This window comes from Talpa europaea (genome assembly GCF_964194135.1).
Source record: "Talpa europaea genome assembly, chromosome: 14".
Lineage (NCBI taxonomy): Eukaryota > Metazoa > Chordata > Mammalia > Eulipotyphla > Talpidae > Talpa > Talpa europaea.
Genome location: NC_140082.1, coordinates 79,289,876 through 79,310,226, shown reverse-complemented (window position 1 = coordinate 79,310,226; position 20,351 = coordinate 79,289,876). Strand labels below are relative to the sequence as shown.

The 20,351-nt window shown below is 55.7% G+C and overlaps 1 protein-coding gene across 2 annotated transcripts in view; it reads right to left on the bottom strand.

Annotated features, from left to right (window-relative positions):
- Window positions 1-210: 210 nt before the first annotated feature.
- Window positions 211-20,351, bottom strand: part of OTUD7A (OTU deubiquitinase 7A) — a gene marked incomplete at both ends in the record, with an annotated part of 77,602 nt that continues 57,461 nt past the window's right edge. Inside the window, 7 exons of one of the 2 annotated variants that reach the window (XM_084253051.1) lie at window positions 211-1,641; window positions 4,085-4,169; window positions 4,325-4,439; window positions 13,698-13,847; window positions 16,379-16,506; window positions 18,049-18,161; window positions 18,916-19,043. In XM_084253051.1, the coding sequence (XP_084109177.1) occupies window positions 211-1,641; window positions 4,085-4,169; window positions 4,325-4,439; window positions 13,698-13,847; window positions 16,379-16,506; window positions 18,049-18,161; window positions 18,916-19,043 (2,150 nt within the window). The remainder of the gene's footprint in view (window positions 1,642-4,084; window positions 4,170-4,324; window positions 4,440-13,697; window positions 13,848-16,378; window positions 16,507-18,048; window positions 18,162-18,915; window positions 19,044-20,351) is intronic. The other variant, XM_084253052.1, reaches the window with a different exon arrangement.

The following is a 20,351-nucleotide window of genomic DNA, read 5'->3' as shown; positions in this document are numbered from 1 at the left end:
ACGGTATGACTTGTCTCCTATCCGTCTACTACCTGAGTGGCGTCAGTGGAAGGTTCAGGCACCATGAGGAACGTGGGGCCAGACGCGTCCACGGCACTGACAGCGGCGTCGCCGGCCTCCCGGTGGACCAGGGCAGGTCAAAAAAGACACCGACGGAGGCCGGGGCATCCTCGCGGGGGGCGGGCCGGGAGGGGGGGGGCCCGCGCGCGCTCACGGCCGGGCCCCGCGCGCCTCGCGCCGCCGGCGCAGCTCCTCGCGGTAGCAGTAGGAGCAGTAGTGCTCGGTCTCGGCGCGCCCGTAGAAGGCGCAGTTCTCGCGCTGGCAGCGCCGCTGCGCCGGGCCCGGCGCCCCGCGGCCGCCCTCACCGTTCGAGCAGGCGGCCGGCGCGTCGGCGTCGGCGAACTCCAGGCCGTCGCGCGCGGCGCCGAAGCCGTGGGGGAAGGTCTGCGACTTGGGCTCGGCCGCCGCGCCGGGCGGGGCGCCGGGCAGGGCGCCGGGGGCGGCGCGCGCCAGCGACTCCACCGTGTTGACCGTGCGCAGGGCGGCGGCGCGCGCCGGGCTGTAGCTCTGCGAGGACAGCGAGCGGTTCTGCTGCGGGTACGTGGCGCACGGCCGCAGCGCGCCCACCGCCGGGGCGCACGCCTCGTCCCGCGCGCCCGCCGCCTGCACGTGGATCACGCTCTGGCGCCCCGGCGCCGGCGGGCTGCGGCCCGGGCCCCCCGCGCCCGCGCGCCGTGCGCCCCCGCCGCCCGGGCCCGGGGAGGCCGCGCCGCCCGCCGCCGCCCGCGCCGCGCGCCCGCCCGCCGCCGCCGCCGCCGGGCCCGGGCTCGGCCGCTCCTTGAGCTTGAGCACCAGCTGCGTGGGCGGCCCGGCCGGCGGGCCCGGCGAGGCGCGCTCGGGGCCCGGCGCGCCCTCGGAGTCCGGCCGGCGCGGGGGCCGCTTGGCGGCGGCGGGGGCCGTGGCGGCGTCGCGGCGCCGCTGCTCCTGCTCGGCGCTGAAGCGCTCCTGCGCGCTGCTCAGGTAGTAGCCGATCATCTCCTCGTGGAACTGGTGCCGGTGGCTGGTGAGCAGCAGGCCCGCGAAGATGAACTTGCGCTCGCCCTGCATGGCGGCGCGCAGGATGTTGAGGCTCAGCTTCACGTCCGTGCTGTACTTCCAGGCGTCGCCCCGCGGGCCCCCGCCCTTGTCGGCCGGCGACGCGCCCGCCGCCCTGTCCGTGGGCGACGGCGTGGTCTTCTCCGAGGGCGACGTGCTGGCCGAGGCGCCCGACTCCTCCTTGCTGCCCTTGCGCGCCTTGGCCTTCTTGTCCTTGCCGCGCTCGGGCAGGTCGCCGTTCTTGCCGTTGGCGGAGTTGGCGCGCCCCATCTTGCCGTGCACCAGGCCGCCCAGGCCGCCCATGTTCTTCTTCAGCTTGATGCCCAGCGTCTTGCTGAAGCTGCCCAGCTTGTTGGCCACCGAGTCCGCGCGGGTCTTGTCCTTCTCTTTGCGCTGCTTCTCCTTCTCCTTGTCCTTGCCGTTCTTGCCGTTATTGCTGTTGGAGTTGCTGCACACCGAGTCGCGGTCCGAGTCCAGCGAGTCGGCCAGGGACTGCACGTCTTCCCCCGCCGAGGCCGTGGGGGACTCGGGCTGCGCCAGAGGGGCCTGTGGGGCGAGAAGGAAGGTGAGCGAGGAGGTGGGTTAGAGATGGGCGGTCTCTGCACGCAGCCTGGGAACATGGACCCAGACACCCCGTGCGCCGGTTGGAGCCCTTGGGCCTCACTGCCCCGAATCTGATTGCTTTGGTGAACTCGAAGCATTTCAAGTATTGCCTGATGGATGCTTTTGGGATCACCTAGTGAACTTCCGGGGAATAGGATTTGTAAAACAAAACAAACAAAAAACATGTTTGCAGACCAATTGGTCCTTCCCCAGAAGTCAGTATATTTGGCCAGAAAGTGGGACTCACAAGGGGTACTAAAGGAGTGACATGAGGGGAGTGGGTAGGGTACCCAGGACATGCCAAGCACCGCTCAGTGCCGTCGTCCTTCAGCCTTCAGCCCTTTAACCTTCGGAGCCTAAGCGGGGGAGCTGGCACCAAGAGCAGATGCCCACCTGGCTTTGAAACCCGAACCGCCTTGTTTGTTTCAGAGAGAAGAGCCATGCCCGACTCTGACCTTCAGCTGGCCCAGACACAGGCCCCTGAGAGGCCTCTGTTTCAGGTGAAGATGACAGTTCACCTGTGAATCTCCTACAAAGGCTGTCCCGCTTATTCCCTCAGGCAGGGGTAGGCACCTGTCCTCAGAACCTCAGTCTCTGACTTTTGGGAGGGATACCCCCTCCATTGATCCAGCAGTGGATCTTACTGTAGGGGTAACACTGAGAGGGATTCTGAAATAGAAACTGGGCTCAGCAGAAAAGATGTTACCAGTTCCAGCAAAGGCTGCCTGTGGTGGTGACTGGAGGTGGGGGCTGGCAGCCAGTAGGGAGGGTGCACCTGTGGGCTGGTGAGTAGGGCAAGGCCTCATGGGAACATGGCCTGGGTCAGGGCCTGGGGTTCATGGAGAGCCTGAGAAAGGAGGTAGATGAGAGCACACAGCTCCTGCTGTGGCTCTGCGGAGGGGGTTCCTTTCTGGGTGATGCCTGAGAATTCTGATAGCATCACTGGGCGGAGAGCAGGTGGCCCCCACCTGTGGCTGGGTCTGGCAGGAACTAGTGCTCAGGCCCGATGGGGCTATCCTGGCCTCACAGAAGGACAACTGTTCTCCTCATTTTTTTGTTCCCTCCACCCCCAGGCAGGTTTGGGGGGAGATGTGGGGGATGGGTCTCCCGCTGCCAGGTCACCAGATGCCAGGGTAGGGTTGGACTGGCCATCACCACCTCCTAGTCTGACATTTCCTCCTTCCCCTCTCACTCTGTCCCGGGGCTGGAAGGAACTGGGGATCTCTCACTGGTTGCCAGGGACAAGAGAGGCTAGAAGCTCAGGTTTTGACCCAGGGAATGAGATGTGCTTGGTGCTGGGAGGTCCCTTGTGCTGGGAACAGAGAGATCCAGAGCGCTGGCTGAAGTTCAGTGTCCAGCATTTGATCAGGAGGCTGCTGGGGTGTGGCAGTGACCCCCTGCTCACTCTAGGGCAGAACATATCCCACAGAAGAGCCTCCTGGCTCTAGATCTAGAGCTGCTGCCTTCACATCCCACATGGGGACTGGAGAGAACAGCCAGGGCAGCGCTGGGCCCATGCCTGGCATTTGACAGGCAAGTCAGTGTGGAGCCAGTCACGCCACACCGGTGAGTCGGGTCTCAGTACCTGCTTCCTGCAGCCCCTGAAGGTTAAAGGGCTGAAGGCTGAAGCATGACAGCACTGAGCAGTGCCTGGCATGTCCTGGGTACCCACCTGGGTACTCATTCCCCTCATGTCACCCCTTTAATACCCCTTATGAGCCCCACTTTCTGGCCAAATAAACTGACTTCTGGGGAAGGACCAGTTGGTCTGCAAACATGTTTTTTGTTTGTTTTGTTTTACAAATCCTATTCCCTGGAAGTTCACTAGGTGATCACAAAAGCATCCATCAGGCAATACTTGAAATACTTAGAGTGACCCTTTTAGTATCTGGACACTGGGGCAGTACAGACCTTCCCTGGGGAGGTGGCCAGCTGGGCCACCCTGCCCTGCCTTCTGGGAGGAGAGCTGGAGGAGGCAAGCCTGACTTGTGCTCTGGGATGGGATTTTCCGTGGCCCCACACAGATTTTATGATTAATCCTGCTGGGCGGCAGCACATCACGTTCAGATCTCGGCGGAGAGAGCTCTGTATTGTGACTTGCCTACGGTTTGTTTTCAGAGTGGGCGTGTTTACTCCTTCTGGATGAGAAAATGGGACTTTTTCCTAGCAGGAGCGCGCACCTCCACACCGCCACCCGGCGCACAGCACACAGGTGTGCACTCACACTCCCGGGAACCCCAAATGCTCAAACCCGAGCTGCAGTGACCCAGGCCACGAGCACGAACAGAACTAGGGGGTGGGACATGGGAGCAGATGCGCCCCTCCCTGGGCCCAGCAGCTGGGAGGCTGCATAGCGCCCAAGTGCCAGGGCTCACTCCAGGCTCACCCGGGTCTCAGAGGGGATCCGGATCCACGTCACATTCATGTAGCTGTGCAGAAGGTTCAGCTTGGCTTCTAGGGACAGGATCAAGCTGGCAAGAGAACAGCGAGGGAAAAAATCAAGTAAACCGCCTCAGCTGGTCTGCCCTGCCCGCCCGCACACTAGCTGTCCCGCGAGGAGCTGGGGGGCTCAGCCCCTCCCTAAGGGCACCACCCTGGTGACACCAGGGGCAGGATGGGGTCTTACTGTGCCAGCCGCGCGTTATCGTTGTCATCTTTCCCCCACTCCCAGTCTTTCCCAGGGTCCACTGCGAAGTGCAGGGGCAGCAGCTTGTGCTCGGAGTCCGTCAGGGGGATGACAGCTGGAACAGAGAGAGGGCGGTGCCAGGAGGCCCACAGGTGGGACCCGGACTCTGGAAACCCCCACATTTCCCCTCAACTCCCCAAGCACAGGAAAGGGCACCCCTTTGGCCTGGTGTCTGGTGGTAGGTACACAGATGGGGACTATACACGGACCGGTACCAGCAGGAGCACGAAGACCACAGGTCTTACAGATACTGCCCATATGAAAATAAAATTATTGTGCTGTTGAGAAGCAGGTGCCTGGTGGGGCAGCAGACAGGAAATAGTTACTACTTTCTGCTCTTTCTGAGAAGGACCTGGGGCCCACAGCAGGCGGCAAGGCCCCTGGGTGGGAGGCCTCTCCAGGGCCCGCCTCTCTTCCCAGAGCAGAGCCTGCTCATTTTATTCAAGGGACCCTGGACCTCTATGCCCAAGGCCTCTGCCCACAGGTGCTGGGGCTGGGGCCAGTGAGCAGGAACGAAACCTCAGTGTCGGAGCCACCAGCAGCTGGAAGGAGCGGTGCAGGAGGAGGGACTGATCATCACTTCAGCCAGGGACTGGTCCTTCCTGAGTGAAACATGCCACCCCCCCCCCAGGGGAGTCCTGGCCACCTCGGGGAGGCTGGGTAGAGTGGGGTGTTTACAGGTTTATCTGGGCTCTGCTAGGAGCTTCTGAGCTGCTGCAGGGCTGGATGCAGAGAGAACAGCGCCCTAAAGAACATGGCAGACACCTGTTGTCAGGGACAAGAATCAGGGAGATGCTGGCAGTGTCCCCAGTTCCACGATCTGAGCAGCTGCCTCCCCACTAGGCTCCATTAGCTTCTCCAAAGGCCCAACTCATGCAGCCGTGTGCCCCGCAGAGCAGTACAGTCAGGGGTTCTGACCAGGCCAGCACTAGTTTTGGGGAGTAGGACTTCCAGACTTCTGCTTGAGGCTCCTTGGTTGGGGGGCCAGCCACCCCCCTCCCCCATCACTGGGATGGTCACTTGTGTGTTCATGGCCTTGTCCCACCAGCCTGGGAGGTGAAGAGAACAGGTCCCCTTACAGATGGGCAGTGGGCTGAGAGCTGACAGCAAGTGTAGTGGGGTGGGGGTTCCCTGTTTCAGGCCTCTTCCTTCCCCACTCCAGAGCACCACAGAGGAATGCCTCTCTCCCGCACCTGCCCTGGCACCCAGAAGTTGTGTGGCCCTAACCCTGGGTCAGCTTCCTCCCCTCTTCTTCCACTTCCCTTTCCTTCTCTCTCCTTCCTCCTCCACCCCGGACTCCCCCACATGGCGTGTATCACTAATTCATGGTGGGGATGCCATGGCAAGAACAAAAGGACAGTAAATGCACCGCTAAATAAAAAATAAATAAGGGCCTCCCTGGTGGCACAAGAGGTTAAGCACCGCACTATGAAGCAATCCACAGCCTCTGCAGCAAGAGTTCGATCCCCAGCCCGCCAGGGAGCAACCCACATGGCACAGCAGACCTCTCCTGTCTCGCCCGCTGCTCCCCTCAGCAGCGCATTTCATCAGTCTGCCTGTTCTGCTCCCTGCTCTGTCTCTGGTGAATCCTCTCACCCACGCCCCCACCTCTGGCCTGTATCCCAGCTCTTGTATGCATAAATAAATATAACTTAAAAAAATAAGTAAAATTTATAATAAGATTGGATACCATAATAGTTGATTTTCTAATAAGATTTGGAAAAATTGGCTCAATGCTGCCCTCCAGTGCTGTTAGAGAAAAAAACGTGAGCACAAACAATCCCCTCCCCCAGCCTCCCATAAAAGGGAAACACAGCTTTGCTCCTGGTTTTCCATCTAGCCTGGCTGGGCTCTGGGTAGCACCCTACTCTGGTTTGGGAGGTCAGGGGTAGCTTGGTCTGCCTCTGCCACAGGCTGCCAGGTTCTGCCTGAACGTGGCCATGACGCAAAGCACCCTTCCCATTCCCAGGGCAGACACACCCAGGGAAGGCGGCAGGGCACCTCAGGATAGGCGTCTCTTGGGCATGCCCAGAGAACCCATAGTTTCAGGAATCACCCATATCCACAGGGAGAGGGTTGCCCGGTTTTCTACCCATGGGGTGGGGTGGTGGCAGCGGGGGCCTTCCTGGAACGCCTGGGAAAGTTGCTGGTTCCAGCCACCACTCAGATGCCAAGCCAGAGTGTCTTGGCAAAGGACCAGAAAACTGTATTTCAAATAAGCACCTCTGGTGGTTTTCAAACTCAGGCAAATCTAGAAAATACTGCTCTAGAACAATAACCTGCAAGGAGCAGTTTCTGTGGGTGCAGCTGGGGTAGCTCTGCCTGGCAGTTCACCCCCTTGGCAGGGGAGAGGCGCGGTGGGAGGTGCCTGCCCAGCAGGGTGTACCTCCTGACCCTCCAGCACTTAGGAGGAACAGGTGCCTCTTTACAACATGGGGCATGAGCAGAAGCTTGGGGGGAAGTGTGTGTGGGTGGGGTGAAGGGGGATGGGCAGGCTCCCACACACCCTGCTGAGAAGCCGGGATGCAAGAGGGCAGGAGCAGGTACCTGAGCACCTTGCTGGAAATCTGCCTGCCAGTCAGGAAGGCCTGTTTTAGACTTGACCTGCGGCAGAATCAACCTCCTGTGTCAAGCCACTCTGATTCCCATGCTTGTTTCAGGTAAACCAAGGAGAGTAACACAGAAGTGCTGCCTGTTGGGGCCCCTGGGAGTTCCCACCCATAACAGCTGTGCTGGGACTGACTCCCAGGTGGTCTGCCACAGGGGCCTCCAGCACCAGCTGCTTGGGCTGCTCTGCCTGGCACTCTGCCCATTCCCCCCTAGGAGACCCAGCTAGCAGCCTGCCCTCTGGTGGCAAATATCGAGAATGGCAAATGTATAATAAAGAAAAATTCAAAATCAACAAGCAGCTATAAACCAGAGACATACTAGGGGGTGGGGGTGGGGGTGGGGGGGCTGAGGAGGGATTAGGGTCAAAATAAGGGGGTGGGGTGGAACCATATGGGGAATATAACCAAAATGAAAATGCATACATTGTGCAGAATGAAAAATGATGTAAGAATTATATATAATAAAATATATTTAAAAAAAGAATGGCAAATGTTCTTCAAAATCAATCTGCAATTTTTTTCCCCTTTTTCCTTGAAAAGGCTCTCTCCTATTTTTTAACCTGGGAGCGTACAGATACCACCTGCAACTAGCCTGGACATAATTTGAGAAATTATTTTCCAAAAAAGCACGGAGACATCTGGTGCCTGGGATGTTAAGAGCTGGGAGGGCATTGTCCTACCACCACAATAACAACGTGCAGGTTCACACTTTCCATTGACCCAGCAGAGAGCCAGTGTGACCGGGCAGCAAGACTCTAAGGGCAGAAAAGGGTGCCTCCGAGAGGGGGGTGGGAACCTAATCCAGACTCACCCACTCGCAGTGCGAAGACTTCAGCTAAAACTATTAACAAATTGATAAAGGAAGAGTGTAGCCTAGTGAGAGAATATAGAACTGGGGGTGGGGGCACAGTTCTATGTATAAGGGGAATCCACATGTACCCGCAGACCTTCACAGGAGCTAACCTGGTACCTACAAAATGACTGGCAAGAATTCTGAGACGGGGGCCTCCCTGGTGATGCAAGGGATTAAGCACCACACTGAGGCAATCCACGGACTCTGCAGAATGAGTTTGATTGCTGGCTGGCCAGGGAGCTACCCACATGGCTAAGCAGACCTCTCCTGTCTCGCCCGCTGCTCCCCTCAACAGTGTGTTTCAGTCAGTCTGCCTGTTCTGTTCCCTGCTCTGTCTCTGGTGAGTCCTCTTGCCCCCCACGTCTCTGGCTTGTGCCCCAGCTCTTGTATGCATGAATAGATAAATCTTTAAAAAAAAAAGAAAAAGAAAAGAATTCTGAGACGTGTCCTTCACAGATCTTTCCCTCTGATCTATGCTAAGGAACCCACTGCAGAAGGCAGGGCAACAACACTGTTTAACCTTAGGGCACCGGCATCTTGCCCTGATAAATCACAGGCTTGGGAAGGTAGGAAAATACCTCTTTTCACCTGGAGGAGGGACAGGAATATGTGCTGATCCCAGAACTATAGCTGGAGGTCACTTACCTCCCTGCAGATGGGACACTGTGCATGCTAAGATAGAGGCTTAATTAGAATTACAGAAGCTGCCTGCTCCCCCACTGCACCCAGGCTAACAGACTATGAGGAATAGTCTACTGCTAGAAGGGAGAGATTGGGAGCAGGGTACGCCCTAGACAATGAGAAACATCAGCACCCCCAACACAAGATGTCACTAGAGGGATCTGAAGCCTGAGTGCATGCACTAAGCAAGCAAAGCCACAATGAAACCCAAACCCAGCTCAAGTCCCAACCTGATGAGTCCCCATGCTGAAAGTGAAGATGAAGCAAAAGGAAAGGTATGTCTAGTTGCAGGAATCAAATCCATGTTCTTCAGTCTCTATTATCTTACTCGAGATTTTTGGCTTTCAGCAACATAAGAAACTATTCTCAAGAGACACAAGAGCGAAATAGTCAACAGAATAAGACTCAGGTGTGCAAAGGTATGGAAACTCTGATGACCCATACTTATTCATGAAGATTCTAATAGAAAAGGTGGATATTGGGCCTCCCCTGATGGCGCAGGTGGTTGAGCACAGCGCTGTAAGCTGTCCGCAGCCTCTGCAGCGCTGGTTTGATCCAGGCCGGCCGGCGAGGGTCCCACATGGCACGGCAGACCTCTCCTGTCGTGCCCGCTGCTCCCCTCAGCAGTGTGTTTCAGTCTGCCTGTTCTGTTCCCCGCTCTGGCTCTGGTGAATCCTCTCACCCTCCCGCGCATCTGGCCTGTCCCCCAGTTCTTGTATAAATAAATAAATAAAAATCTTAAAAAAAAAAAGACAAGAAAAGGTGGATATCATGTAGGATTTGATGGCTGATTTCAATAGAGAGAAGAAATTTTTAAAGAGAGAGCCAGATGGCTCCACCATCACTGGTGACCAAGGTTAACATCCCCAGTAACTGAGCCCATCAGCACCACCAGGCCCCAGCAGGATGCACTCACACGGGCACAACATTACAGCGCTTCCCCGAAATGCATAACCTCAGATCATCATGAAAAACGTCAGACCCACAGCAAGGGGCACTCTACAAAATAACTGGCCATCAAGGGCTCTTTAAGTCTAAGGATCATGAAAGACAAGGAAAGACGGAAGGGCAGTCACCGACTAGAGGAGACAAAAGGAACATGACAGCCAAGTGCCACGTGAGATCCTGGACTGGAACAGCATTGGAGGATCTAGTCAAACGCGAGTAAATGTCTCATTCCTTCGTTCATTCATTCAGCATTTATTAAATCCCTCCAGGGTTTTGGGGCAAGAGAAAAAGATTAGAGAGATGTGACATCTGGCTTTGAGATGTCCAGGATCTGGCCGGGGAAGAACAGGGCCTCTCTGAAAGGCAGTCGGTGTAGTTTCCCTCTCCCTGCTCCCGTGCCTGCTGCAGCCTTGGCCTTGGCACACCGTGTCCAAAAGCAGTGGGCCCTGAATCCTGGGCCTCTCGGAAAACACACTCAATTTAGGGGGATTTGCTTCATGCGACCTTGAGGGGCATAATGATGACAGACTTTGACCCCCATGATGGCAGACCACAGTTTTTGTCTAGTCCTGAGGTCCTGGGTGCGGGGGTCTTTAAAAGTCTGGCTATTCCCCCACCCCAGCTCCACTCCTCACACCCTGCAGGAGGGGGCCTTTGCAGATGCAGACCCCGTCCTCCGGGGTGGTTGTGCTCCAGGGCTCTAGGAGGAACTGCAAAGGGACCGGGCACCTGGTCTCACAAGGTTGAGAGCAGGCCCGGGGGTGGGGGGGGAGCAGCTAAGCAGCCTGTCTTCTCCCATCTCAGTTTATCCTTCAGTGTATTAATCTGCAAGGAAGTCTAGGAAGAAGCTGAAAAGAAGGGAGACTAATTGCAAGGACCATAAAAGTAATTTGCAGTTCTTAGGCACTTTCTGGTTTCTCAGGCCTCCTTATCACAATGTCTTATAACAGGCAGGGGCAACACATCTCCTCCATTATTGGATTCGCACACGGATGAGGGCTGGCATGCAATACAGAGGTGTTTCTGAGTCAACATCACCTTATTTTAGAACACAGTATTAGAAAATTACATTATAAAATTCATTTTGATGGAATACTCAATGGTATCCGTAACATGTTAGGACAAATGTCTACTTAATGAGAGATGGCTGTTGTTTATTCTAAATCAGCACTGTGAGAAAAAGCATGGATTGTTGTCAAATAGATTGCAGTGGAGGTGTAACATGATACTTGGTTTGGGGAATAAAATAGAGATTGGCATTTCGTTTAACCGCGAGCTGTGCATCAAATACAGATGAAAAACTCCTTTCATGGTCTGTCATGTGGGGTTATTCTGTTTGGCTCCACAAAATCCCCAAATGGCTCATTTTTACAAATGTGGTGTGTTGTTCTCTACGTGGCAAAGATTAAGTTTCAAGCTGCTCTTTGCAACAACATTCTTTGGCACATACCACACCTGGAGGGTGTGCGGTCTCTGTTTCCAGTAAGTGAGCAGCAAACTCTGCTGTGATCATCGTAAGCAGTGGCTGAGGTTTGGAGCTGCTGCGTGGGTGCATGGGCATCGCTGCCCCGTGTCTGTTCACATCAGTGTTCGGCCCTCTCTGTCTGCAAGCAAAGGGCAGGTGAGGGGCTAAGAGCCAGCGCCCTGGGAAAGTCACCAGGTCACAGCAGTGGGGACTCCCTGGATATCCCCTAGACTCTCACAGGCTATTTGCCTTTAGGAGGGAAAAACTGTTCAAAAAGTTATCTTATGTGTTAATTTTTTGAAAAAAGAATAGCTAGAAGGCAAACCTCCACTTTTCCAGTCCTGAGGTTCCTGAGTTACCCAAGAAGCTGTTTTACTTCAAACAAACAGGAAGTGGGCTACCACTTCCTGTGCCTCCTCTGGGAGACACATGTTCCCCAACTGACACCCACTTTGGCCACGTCTTCCTTTGGGAAACCCTGTCATCCACACTACCAACCAGACCTAGCAACGCTTTTCCAGCTGCCACCTGAAAACAGCCCCTTCTTCCTTGGGCTCCGCTGTCAAGTGGGGGTTGAAAATGGGGAAGGTTAAGTAGTTGCCCCCGAAAGGTTTTGGAAAGGAGCCTGCACTCCAGTAGGGCAAAGAGCATTGGTGTGACCGTTGGCAACGTGCCGGCTGAGCCTGGAGCCCATGTGTCCATGCTGCGGGGAGCTGCCCAGCTCCATGGCATAGCTGCAGGAGGCAGTACCACCCACATCTCTACAGGGGCCAAGTGACAGCCCCTCCACATTTGTCCACCTATCAAAGGACATGTTCATTTTCGTCTTGAAAAAATGGCAGGGAGAGGCCTTTCAGTATCCGAAGGGCCTGAAAGAGATCACTTCCTTTTGTCAGGGGTCCGAGTGTCTGAGCCCCTACCCAGTGATTTGAGTTCCAGCCCAGGACCTTTATCTTTCCCTGACCAGGGGCAACTTCTGGGAGACTGGACAGAGAGGTCCAGCTCCAGGCCTGGATCCTGGGTCTTGAGACTGCCTGGTCTTCAATGAACCACAGGAGAGAGGCAAAAACCCACGAGTGCGGGGCCAGCACTCATTGGCCAAAGGACTGAAGAGGCAAAACGTCTCTCAGGCCTTCACGATTGATGCTTTTCTGTGGCCAGAATGTCTGTAAATACAGAACAGCAACAGCACGGTTCCCATGGCAGCTGGCCATGCCCACTCTCCTTTCCTTTCTGGACTCACATCACCAAGTGACAAGTCACCACAGATTTCTTGGGACAACACCCTGTGGCAAGGACCCTGACACTACTCAGTCCTGCCTGTCTGCTAGTCTTCTGGGGGATTCTCTCTCTAAACCAGAAATAAGAGCAAGAATCTCTTTACTCAATGAGTCACACAAGCTTTGTCTGTTTATGTGGGAAAACCCTTCCAAACGAAACCCTGCCATTTTCTTTTCTTTTTTTTTTTTTTAAGATTTATTTATTTATGCATACAAGAGCTGGGGTACAGGCCAGAGGTGTGTGTGTGGGGGTGAGAGGATTCACCAGAGACAGAGTGGGGAACAGACCAGGCAGACTGACTGAAATACACTGCTGAGGGGAGCAGAGGGTAAGATAGGTGAGGTCTACTGCACCATGTGGGTAGCTCCCTGGCCGGGGATGGAACTTGTGCTGCAGTGGCTGTGGATAGCCTCACAGGTTGTGTCTTAACCCCTTGCGCCACCAGGGAGGCCTCTCCCTGCCATTTTCAAAGCAAAGACACAATGCATTGACTTAAGACAGGCCTCGCATGAGTCCATCTGGCTGGTGGCTGGAATTGTGCAGTGCACAGCTGTGAGTCCATAGCATGGAAATGGCTATTGGCAGGAAACTCAGTTTGATCATTTGAACAAAAGGAAGTATCAACCTTTTGATTCAAAAGCTTACTCTGGAGCAGAGATTGGCAACCTTTTCCCATGTAGAGGCAGTTAGTAAATATTTTAGACTTTGCAGGCTACTAGTCTCTGTGGCTGCTACTAAATTCCTTGTCTTTGTAGTGCAAAAGCAGCAGCCACAGATAACATGTCAATGAATGAGTGTGGCTTGTTTCAATAAAACTTTATTTACAAAAAATAAACAGACGATGGGGCCTCCCTGGTGGCGCAAGGTGTTAAGCACCGCACTATGAAGCAATCCGCAGCCTCTGCAGTACGAGTTTGGTTCCTGGCCAGCCAGGGAGCAACCCACATGGCGAGGCAAACCTCTCCTGTCTCGTCTACTGCTCCCCTCAGCAGTGTGTTTCAGTCAGTCTGCCTGTTCTGTTCCCCACTCTGTCTCTGGTGAATCCTCTCACCCCCCGCATCTCTGGCCTGTACCCCAGCTCTTATATGCATGAATAAATAAATTAAAAAAAAAAAAACAGGTGATGGGCCATAGTTTGCCATCCCCCAATCTAGAGTTTTTTTTAAAATTATATTTAAGATAAATTACAGCTATATAAAATATATAGACATGTGAAAGGGAATGACAGTAAGGCTATTTGAGGGTGGTGGAATTATTAATTTGTTTCAAATTTTAAATGAGAACTGGTCCTTGCGGTGGTTATTATCAATGGCAGCATTCACACAGGAATATGGCAGTCTCACACAAAGCCCGTCACTTTGGAGTGTGCAGGGTATGCTTCCCGTGGTGGTGGTGGGGGGTCTCCACATTCTGCCTTTGTGCCCTCGCCTGCCACCCCGCCCCACCCACTGTCTCAGGCAGCAGATTCTGGCGTACCTTGTTCTCTTTGCTGATCCCTCTGCTCCATGGACACCAGGGCAGAGAAGTGCGCTTGGTCATAGGCGAGAACCAGGGGTGAGCAGTGGCATCTATTGGGAGGGACCTCCAGGGGCAGGTAGATTCCTCCGAATGGGATGGGCGCAAATGCTGTGGACACAAAAGAAGGTGAGGCTGTGAGGGGCTGGAGGGCATGTGGATGGTGCTCCTCACCATCCGGTCAGAGATGAGGGTCTCAGACCACTGTCCTGGGTGTCAGCCATCCCGCTGGAAGCAGAGGGGCCTTATCCTGGCATCCTCAGGGGCCACAGGAGCTCCTGCTGACATGTTTATCACAGATGAGGAAGCTCAGGCTCAGAGGCGGTGGGTCCATTAGACCCAGAGTTCTGTGTGTGCCCAGGGGACCCAGTCTGCCTCCATGCAGAGGCCTGTGCCTTACTGGTTACACCTTGGAGACAAAAGGGACAGGGATGAGGGATTTCCACTGTTACCCTCCCCCCTGCCAGGATGGCCTGTCACCCACACAGGTGACCAAGAGCCCACCTGGCATGGTCAGTGGCGTCATTGACAGTTTCCTGGAGACCATGTTTTTCTGGATGGACCGCTTCCTCTCCTGTGTTTATGGAAGTGTCTGTGTGCAGAACAGCATCCAGGCTTCTCAAGAGCTGCTTGTTCTATATATTGAGATGCTCTGCTGTTAAGTTGGAAGGAGCCAAGTGCAGAGCTGAGGACCAACTCGTGAGTCAGACGGGAAATGAGACGGTGGCGGGGGGTGGGGAGCGGTTGGCTGCTTGAGTGACAAGGCGTAATCTTGTTTATTTCCTTACTCATCAAGAACAGGGAGGAAAAGCCTAAACCCTCACTGAAACCCACTAGTTTCTGGACATATCTGCTCTGACATGGCATCTGCTTTTGAATCATAAGGACCCTGGCCTCTCCAGACGTCAGTCAGCTTCAATGAGGTCTTTGATAAACTCTGGGGTCCCTCTCCCACCCTGCTTTGCCTGCGCTACAGATGGCAGTTCTGCCCGTGCAGGCTGAGAGGTGGTGAGTCCACCTTCGAGAGGGCTGCATCTTCCAGCACGGGTGGATAGAGGCAGCGTGAACCTGCCCCGTGGTTGCTGATGGCTCAGGTCCACTGCCCGGGGACCTCAGAAGCCCAGGCCCGTGTCTTCTGCCAGCTCCCTGACCACCATGACAATCACACAAGACAGCCTTTGGCCACTGTGGTTTAGCACGAGGGGGCTCATCCTAATTTGTCCTGCTCCCTGGAAGACCCTACTGGAGGGTTTTGTGAAGGCACAGGTTTCCATTTCAGTTGGGCTGCAGGGATCTGTCGCTGGGCAGGCCAGTCCAGCACCCACTGAGCAGAGACACTCTTGACAAGTGACAAAAGGGAAGCCTGGCACCAGGTGGAAGTAGCTTGTGTTGGTGACGCAAGTGAAAGAATCAAGAAAGCCATCTGGGGGGCTGTGGGGGAGTCTGCTGAGTGGCAGGGGCAGTTAACCTGGGAGTGGCCTTCCCAGCTGGTCATCCCTGGTCCCTCCATTTCTGCTCTTCTGCCCGTGGGCTCTTCAGCTTGGCCCCCTCATCTGCTCCAGCAGAAAGGCTGGAGGGGAGACTCGCCCTGTGCCCTCCCGGTCTTGGCTTGCCCTCCTTCCTCCAAGGCCTGAGCTGAGGGCTGTGGGCACAGCGTGTAGCCTGGCTGAGCTTCAATTTTGTCATCTGTAAAGCAGGGAGGGCGGCGCGCACCCCAGGAGGTCAGGGGAAGACAGAAAGAACATGTGCAAAGGGGCTGCGCAGGGACCAGTGGCCCTTCCCAGTCTGTCCTCCTAGCCTGCCCGTCCTGATTCTGTCACAGCCTGCCCAGTGACTGCTGGGGAGGCCACCGAGAGGACAGGACTATTGGCTGACTCCTGAGCTGGACCTTGATAACTGGAAGCTCCTCGCCTCCTCCTTTTTCCTGGGATGTGGGTTCCAGAAACTGCCCCCCTGCTCCCAGAAACTGCCCTAAGGACATGGCGCTGTGATGGCCACATGGTGTGGAGACCATCTGCACCATGTACGAGACCGAGCCCACTCCAGGACTCCATAAACTTCTGAGATTTTGAGGGCAGGCACGGAAATCTATTCGTCTTGCATTCTCCCAAGACAAGCCTGAAAGGATCATGAAAACGGCCACCCACTCACCTGGAGTGCCTTGTCCCCTCACATCTCTCCCTACCCTCTAAGTGTGGGCACTGATTTCAGGTCACTCTGGGAAAGCTCTCAGGGGGGTACCACCCAGCAGTGCTGCCAGCCCTGTATCCATTTGTCTCTTAAACACTGATGTAACGGCTCAGGTCGCTGAGTGGCCCTGGCACGAGGCATCTCTGGCGGGGTGATTGCTGTCCACCTGCTCTGGGCTCAGGGGTCGGGGCTGGGGCTGATGGGGGGGGGGCGTGAGATGCAGCCTTCATGTCACCAGGATGGCCACCTGCCATTGACACACAGGAGTAATGCCTCTCTCCCCTGGGAGGCGCAGAGGAGAAATGAGGATAAATAGTAAGATGTTTGTTCATGCAGGGTGAGGCTCTCAGCATCTGGAAGCTCACCCCTATGCCAGGCTGGCTCTTCTCAATTGGGAGCTACACGTTCAGACTGTGGCTGAGATACGCCTGCTGTGGCCTGACGGGGCTTACCTTCTCCACCTGAGTCCCTCAGCATCGTATCGGCGACGACCACGATGGGTCTTCTTAGTATGTGGGCCAGGACAAACACATGGAACTCTTCCAGACTCTCGTACACGGGGTCCTCAGAGTTGTCCACGCTGGGAGACAAAGCAAAGCAGCCGGTCACTGGACTGACTGGGCTGGGGAGGGGCAGGTGACGGACCCCATGTAGGGTCTGACTGTCCCACCGAATCTCACTGCCTGGTCATTGCAGCCATCTGAGGCCACCTCCCTCCCAGGCCACATGCAGTGGCAAATGCACAGGTCTCAGCTCAAAAAAAGGCAGAATAATGTGAAAAGTGACCGTAACCAAGACAGGTGATCTTGGGTCTCAGGGGGCAGGAACAGGGGCTGAGGTGCAGCCTTAGGAGTGAGACAGCGCCCCCAGCTCTGTGACCCTGGGTGAATGCCCTCTGGATGGGGGCTGCAGGGGAGAGTCATTTGTTAGTATTCTTATTATTGCGGTGTCCTTGGAGGGAGAAGCTGAGCTCAGAGAGGAGACACGGTCTGGGTGTGATGTGGCAGCGTAGGTGGGCGGTGGCTGAGGCAGGTGCCAGGGAGGCGCCGGTGAAAGGGATACTAAGGGATGCCTCAGACACATCACAGGTGGGACTTGTGGGACCAGCAGAGAGCATAGTCGCAGGAATGGACCGAGTCTTTAGGACACTTGTCCCCAAATGCTGTTAAATAAGATCAACTGTCAGTGCCGAGATGCCCCGTTGGTAGAACAAAGTGACAAACCAACCCTGTAGGATTTGTGCCTCTGGGCTCCTGTGCTCTGTGCAAGAGTCATCCCTGAAGGGCCTGGGATGGGTGCTGGGGCAGCCAGCACCAGGGCAGCGGAGGGTGGGCCAGGCCCCGGTCGCCCCTGCGAGCCTGCCGGTCCCCAGGACAACTGCCAGCAGCGGCTGCCAGCAGGCACCTCCTGAGTGTCGACACCCAGCTCTCTCGTGTTTGTCTGACACACTTGCTGGCCTCAGTTCCAAAAAGCATGAAGCAAAGAAGCATAAGCCTTTGAAATGCCGGGGCCCCACGTTTCGTGGCTGCCCTGTTTGGCTGCCGGCTTCATTCCAACCCTGGACCAGCTACTCTACACATGCACAACGGCCAAGGCAGCAGGGCCTGTGTGCCGGGATCACGGTGACATCCGTGGCCATCTGGGAGACACTGGGCTGGCTCCGATCTCCTGCTCCCAGTGGGGCTTCTTGAAGCCAGCAAGTACACAGGTGCGTGGTCAGAGATGCCCAAGTCTGGTGCCCTGGGGCTTCCGAGCCCGGTGAGTGCAAGGGCGGTGTGTGGGAACCTCACCATCGTGTGCCACCTCCAATGGTCACTGTGCTGTGGACCCCTCCCTGTCACGGCCCAAAATGCAGGAGGGGGACAAGGTATAAGGAATATGGGTGTGCAGCCCACACAAACTTCATGCTTCTGCCTGCAAAAACATGTGGGGGTTATGTACAGGGGTGCAGGGTTGCAGCTGTCCCCCACACTCCTGTCCTGTGGTCTCCTGTAGAATCTAACCTCTGGAGGGGAGTCTTTGTGTCGCTCCAACCCAGGAGAAAGCACTTATGTTGTTCCCAGCCCTGAGGGTGGGTCAGGAGCTTCGGGACGACACTGGGGAGCGTGGGGGCAGCACTCACCCGCCTCCTGTGCCGCCGTTCTTGCTGAAGTGCGTACGAGGCTCGCTGGAGGCCAGTTTCAACAGCTCCGTCCACTCTCTCTCCCACTCCTCTTCGGTGTACACCAGCCCTGACTGGCACAAAGGGACGTGGGTTAAGGACGTGGGGGGTGGGCCTCACCCTCCCCACCTAGAGAAGGCTGGGCTGCCACACGGGACCTTCTGCCTCGGCCCAAGTGGACAAGCACCCCGCACACCTATTAGTGACCACCGACCATCCCCATTTGTTAGGAGAAATACTTCAGAACCCCAATCTCTACTTTCAGTGCTGTTGAGCTCATCCAAGGCTATTCCCAAGGGACAAGAGGGGCTGGAGCACTAACCTGCCCACACCCCTGGCTTGGGGCTGACTATTAAAATGTTCACAGGGGTCATGGGCCAAGTTCATGTGGGAAGCAGCCTGGTTCTTCTAGATAGCAAGTGGTGATGCTCCGTCAGCCAGGCTAGGTGCCTTCTGGGCCAAGTACACATCCAGGGCACCAGGCGTGGCAGTTCAGGGCTGCCCAGCAGCTGCACCAGCAGGACCAGCTACAGGTGACCTTATAAATCACCCTCCATGCTGCGACAACTTTCACAGTGAAGGTGGGTGGTCTCCATGCTTAGGCCAGGATGTGGGGTGCAAGGGGATGTGTGGTCACTGGGTGCTGGTTCTGAGCTGCTGTTATGAGGCCTTTTGAGTGGGTTTAAATGGGGGATGCCTTACTAATCTCAGATGCCATTTCTGCCTGACCTCACAAGGTGGGGACTTGGCTTTGGGGCCCAGCTCTGGACTTCACAAGGTCATGCCCGGTGGGGGCCCCATGCTTTTGACACACCAGCAATGACCAACCTCCTTGTTCTGCTGGGTCTGCTGCCACCTCCACCTCCGCTTCAGGGCCTCCCTCTCGGCCCCCGTCCTCATCATGGTGTAGAGGGCTTTCCGCAAAACCAGGTCCCGGTCGTGAAAACCCCACATTCCTGTAGCCAGGAGGCCCACGTGGAGCAGAGGAGAGAGAAAGGACATGAGGAGGGGGCAGGGGAGAGAGAGACACTGCTGCCACCACCTACTGGGGCCTGGACCCAGCATCTGCTTGCACAAAGATTCCTTGCTCAGTTCTTGTGGTTAGCTAGCAATTATCCTGTGTTCTTTACCCTGCTGCAGACACGACAGCCGATGAAGTTCTCTGCCATTAACGAAGACTCGAAGTCTAAATGAATTTGCAGTGGGAGGAGGCTGTGGAGAGCCATCGAGAGCAGCTCTGCCCTTCACTCTCCCAGCGCAAGCTTTTATCAAGGATATGAACAAAGGAACAAGAAAATAGCCCAATTGTGTTTTTGCTTGTACAGATTAATACGTTACTGCTGAAAACAAGTTTTCCTGGTTAGTAGGGAACATGCGCACAAACCAGCATGTCCTCAGAGAACAGGAGTCAATTCTGGGGAGAAGTTCTCTTTGCAGAACTTCTAACATCCTGGGACTCCATATGCAGAGTAAAAAGGTCTCCTCCAAAAACCCCAGCTCCCTTTAGGGCAGCAGGCTCCCGACATTACCCGGAGCTTTCTGTCTGTGCAAGTGGAAGGATGAAGGCTCATGTTGCCTTCTGAGAAGAAGCACAGTGGGTGAAATTGGGGGTGACTCTCCCTGGGACCCCTGGCTGGCCACTCTCAGGTCCCTGGGTTTGCTTTGAGGGACCTACACTCACTGTGCAGGTCTTGCATGTAAGCGAGACAAGGGGTGATGTGTCCCAGGTGGGGCCCAAGCCGGGGTGGCAAGCAGAACCTGCGTCAGAGGAGGCACTGGACATGTCTGTCCCCAGGAGAGAGCCTGCCTCCAAGGAGACCTGCCCCCTGCCTGGGCTGGGGATCAGGGTCATAAGGACAAGCCAGCTGTTTCCCAGCAGGTGTCCGGGGAGCTCAGATGTGATCGAGACACCCAGGCAGTGAGAGGCACTGAGGAGAGGGACAGCCCTAGCCAGGGGGGCAACAGTGGGGGTATCCATCCATCCTTCTATTCATTCACTCTTTTTTTTTTAAAAGATTTATTTATTCATTTATACAAGAACCAGGGTACAGGCCAGATTCGCGGGAGGGTGAGAGGATTCACCAGAGACAGAGCGGGGAACAGAACAGGCAGACTGACGAAATACACTGCTGAGGGGAGCAGTGGGCGAGACAGGAGAGGTCTGCCGCACCATGTGGGACCCTCGCTGGCCGGCCGGGATCGAACCGGTGCTGCAGGGGCTGTGGACAGCCTCATAGTTTTGTGCTCAACCGCCTGCGCCACCA